This window comes from Lactuca saligna, chromosome 5 (genome assembly GCF_052625555.1).
Source record: "Lactuca saligna cultivar CGN05327 chromosome 5, ASM5262555v1, whole genome shotgun sequence".
Taxonomy (NCBI): Eukaryota; Viridiplantae; Streptophyta; class Magnoliopsida; order Asterales; family Asteraceae; genus Lactuca; species Lactuca saligna.
The window spans coordinates 177,690,705-177,694,644 of record NC_136421.1 but is presented as its reverse complement, the minus strand read 5'-3'; the positions used below and the strand labels follow the sequence as shown (position 1 = coordinate 177,694,644).

At 29.4% G+C, this 3,940-nt stretch overlaps 1 protein-coding gene across 1 annotated transcript; it reads left to right on the top strand.

Annotated features, from left to right (window-relative positions):
• Positions 1-866: 866 nt before the first annotated feature.
• LOC145045984 (uncharacterized) lies at positions 867-2,268 on the top strand. The gene is made up of 3 exons (XM_078994273.1): positions 867-1,150; positions 1,351-1,505; positions 1,874-2,268. The coding sequence occupies exons 1-3, from the start codon at positions 867-869 to the stop codon at positions 2,266-2,268; spliced, it is 834 nt and encodes a 277-aa protein (XP_078850399.1).
• Positions 2,269-3,940: the final 1,672 nt, after the last annotated feature.

Sequence of the window (3,940 nt, the reverse complement as noted above, 5' to 3'; positions counted from 1 at the left end):
ATTAGTGGTAATTTTCCAATAGTAAAACCAAAATTGTTCTTTCATGCAAACCCTAGGGACCAGTACTATAATTTACTCTTAATAAAAAGATGCATACATGCGAAAGAAACAAATTTAAACACAATCATATGTTTACATCATATCAAAGATGAGTTTAGAAGGTTGATTTTTGTCAAATATATTCCTCGTTATCTTTAACATATATTCAATATATAAGTAGATAAGGACGAGATGGAGCCTACAAAAGATATCCCATTATTATTCATGTGCAGTTGAAGTATTATTTGCTAATAAACATGATGAAAAATACTTGATTAAAGAATGCATCAACCTTGCAGAATTTACCAAAGGCAATAGATAGAATTTTAGAAACTTCAATTAAACAAATAAGGTACTAGAATAACAAAATATTAGGTTGTATGGTATAGGTCCTTCATGCAATAGGAATCCTACATGAAATTGTCTAACGCCGTTAAGGCTAAAGGAACACCGTTCCATATTCAAGTTTTGTTAAGCCCCTTTACACAACAATGTCCCTGGACGTCTCTTAGACAACCTGGTGTGGGCAACGTCGGAATGACGTTATCTGATGTGACAGTGCTATAACGGCGTCATAACGGGGAACACCGCTCCCTCCCGTTATTAGGTGTTACGTTATGGCATGTGATGATAGTAACATGTCGTAACGCGTGAAAAATCCGAACGTTTGCAAATTCAACCGTTTAAAAGCGCTAACTTTAATAAAAAAAATTATTAATTACATTTTCATTTTATATATATACCTCATTCTTTTTACAACACACATTTGTCTATATCTATTTCTATTTCTATATCACTCAAAACACAAATACAAAAATCAACCAACTATGAATGAATTTGATCCGGCTCATCCGTACAATGATGATAACGACGAAAACGATTTGTTCGTGAATATGATGTACCAGTATTATACATACAACCTACTACAGTCAGATCCAGCTCCACTACTCACGCGACGTGCGACGTTAAATGGAGATCATGAGGAAGGGCATCGGCGGCTAGTTAACGATTATTTTGTGGAAAATTGTGTCAACCAGCCAAATGATTTCAAAAGAAGATTTCGTTTGCGAAAAAATATCTTCGAAATGATAGCCAACGCTATGGAAGCAAGGTATCATTTGATTCAACTTTTATAATTTACAAAATGTTACTTTTAGATATAATAAATACAAATTTACATGTTTAATATTTAATTAGGTATCGTTTGTTTACTATATATTTAGGTATCGTTTGTTTCAACTTTTATAATTTATAAAATGTTACTTTTAGATAAAAATAAATATAATTTTTACGTGTTTAATATTTATTTAGATATGAATTTTTCCAAATGAGATATGATGATAGAGGCAAACGAAGCTTCACAGGGTTGCAAAAATGTGTTTTTGCAATTAAATTTATGGCAATGGGGGAGTCACCCGATTCTGTTGACGATTATATGAGAATGTATGAGATGACCGCACGAGAAAGTTTTTTTTATTGGCAATAGGTGTTGTCGAAACATTCGATGACCAATACTTGCGCAAACCTTCGTCGCATGATATGCAACAATTATATGCGGCGCATGAAGAAAGACATGGTTTTCCGGGTATGCTTTGGAGCATTGACTGCACACACTGGAAATGAAGAAATTGTCCCGTGGCGTGGAAAGACCAGTATTCGAGCGGTCATCATGGAGCGCCTTCGTTGGTATAAGAGACTGTTGCTTCACAACATTTATGGATTTGGCATGCTTTTTTCGGGGTTGCGGGTTCTACCAACGACGTCAACGTTCTCGATCAATCATCGATATTTGACGATCTTTTTTCGGGAAAAACCCCGGATGCTCCTTTCACAGTGAATGTAAATGAATATAAGTTTGGGTATTATCTTACATACGGAATATATCCACAATATTCTACGTTTATGAAGGCGTTTCGCCACCCAATAGATCCAAGGGACAAATATTTCAAGAGACAACATGAAGGAGCACGTAAGGACGTTGAACGTGCTTTTGGGGTTTTGAAATCAAAATGGCACATTGTTGAACATGCGGCGAGACCTTATGAGTTAGATACTCTACGATATATCATGTATGCATATATCATAATGCATAACATGGTTGGTGAAGATAAAGGACACAATATTGCAACGTATTCTCCTAGGGAACCAAGACATGTGCAATTTCAACAAGGGACATCAGAATATTTACATAGAGTGGTTGATATTCAAGATCAACGAAAATACAAGTAACTCCGTGAAGACTTGGCGGATTACATCTATGTTGGTCACGAAGATGAAGATGAATAGTTTTAGGGCAAAAAATGTAGGTTTTATCATCCTTTTTTTTTGTTTTAGGTTTTTAAATGTTTTTGTGTTTTCTTGTAATTTTTTTAATGTTGTTTTTAATTAAGATTTATTAAAATTTTATTTTTTTACTTTTCAAATATAAATAAAAAAAAAATTCCAAATATAGAAAAAAAAATCAAAAAAATTATAAAAAATAAAATAGAAAATAATTGGTGTTATCACATGTTATTAGATGTTGCCCATTTCCACCTTAAGTGTTATAACACCATGTATCACTAGGATGCTGACATGACACCTTTTGGGTGTGGTAACATGTAATAACATGTTGCGCACACCTAGTAGTCTTACTTCCTTTTTCTTTTCTTCTTTCTCGACTTCTTCTCAAAAGCGTTCGATGGATAAATACCATCTACTCTTAAATTCAACATTTCTAATAAAAATAATAAAAACTTTTATTTATATCTTTACAAACATTAGATATTTTCTATATATCTTAACAAATTTTAAAATTACATATATATTTATTTCAAGCTATAAAACTCATATTTTATATCGAAGCTCTTAATTTAGATTAAACTAATTTGATATTAAAAAAGTTATCTAAAAATTCAAATTTTCATATAATATTATTAAAATACTCTTTCTAAATTAAAGATTATAATTAAATCAACTTATATATGAATTAAACCAACTTATCTACTTTAATAAATGAAAGTTTTTATTTTATCATTTGTCATATTCTCATTCCATTTGTCAAATGTTATTTTGTGGTTATTTTGAATTACTATTTTTCTACGTGTTATTTTATAAGTTTTTCTATTTTAATAAAATCCACATAATATTTTAATATAATAAATGCATAGTAATAAATGTGTATTAATTTCATAAATCAACTATATTTTAGTTTCAAAATCCTCAAAATTAAAAATCATTAGTTTCTTTTGTTTATTTATTTAAATTTAAAAAATAAAAAACACTTTTATTATAATAATTTATTATTATTTTTTTACTTTCATGTAAATTTAAAGTTATCAAATATTTTGATATTTATATATAATTTTTTCTTTAAAATTAACCTATCTAATACATAGTTCTCACAACAACTATCAAAATTAAACCTAATTAAACATTTAAAATCTTCTTACACGCGATCCTCCCACATCACTTTAATACGTTTCTAGCCAAGGTTGTTTTTGGTTTTCATAAGTCATCGGCTTCTGTAAGACTAAGAAAAATAAAGAAAGCTAAAAAAGTGATCTATATTAAAAAAAAAAAAAAAAAAAAAAAAAAAAAAAAAAAAAAAAAAAACAATGGTATGTGAAACTTTAATCTCTTAAATAGTTATAAGACATTTTTTTATTGAAGAGTTTATATTTTTATCTTTTTCCCAACTTAAATTTTTTAGTATGTTACGCGAATGGTCCTATGGTTCGGGGTAATCATTACGTCTGGTCTTTAATTATTTTTCTTAACTCGGACGGTCTCTAAGATATATTTTTATTGCGTGTTTAGTCCTCGCTAGAGCTAAAAAGACTCTATTGCCCTTTATGATGTATTTTTATTTTGTTAATTTATTTTTATTAATTTAATTATTATGGAATAAAATAAATTATTA

Bases quoted from the DNA above. Each gene is read 5' to 3' on its own strand.
- LOC145045984 (XM_078994273.1), top strand. From the start codon at position 867: ATGAATGAATTTGATCCGGCTCATCCGTACAATGATGATAACGACGAA. The intron at 1,151-1,350 runs GTATCATTTGAT...ATATTTATTTAG, and splicing joins GCCAACGCTATGGAAGCAAG to ATATGAATTTTTCCAAATGA. The intron at 1,506-1,873 runs GTTTTTTTTATT...CTCCTTTCACAG, and splicing joins TGAGATGACCGCACGAGAAA to TGAATGTAAATGAATATAAG.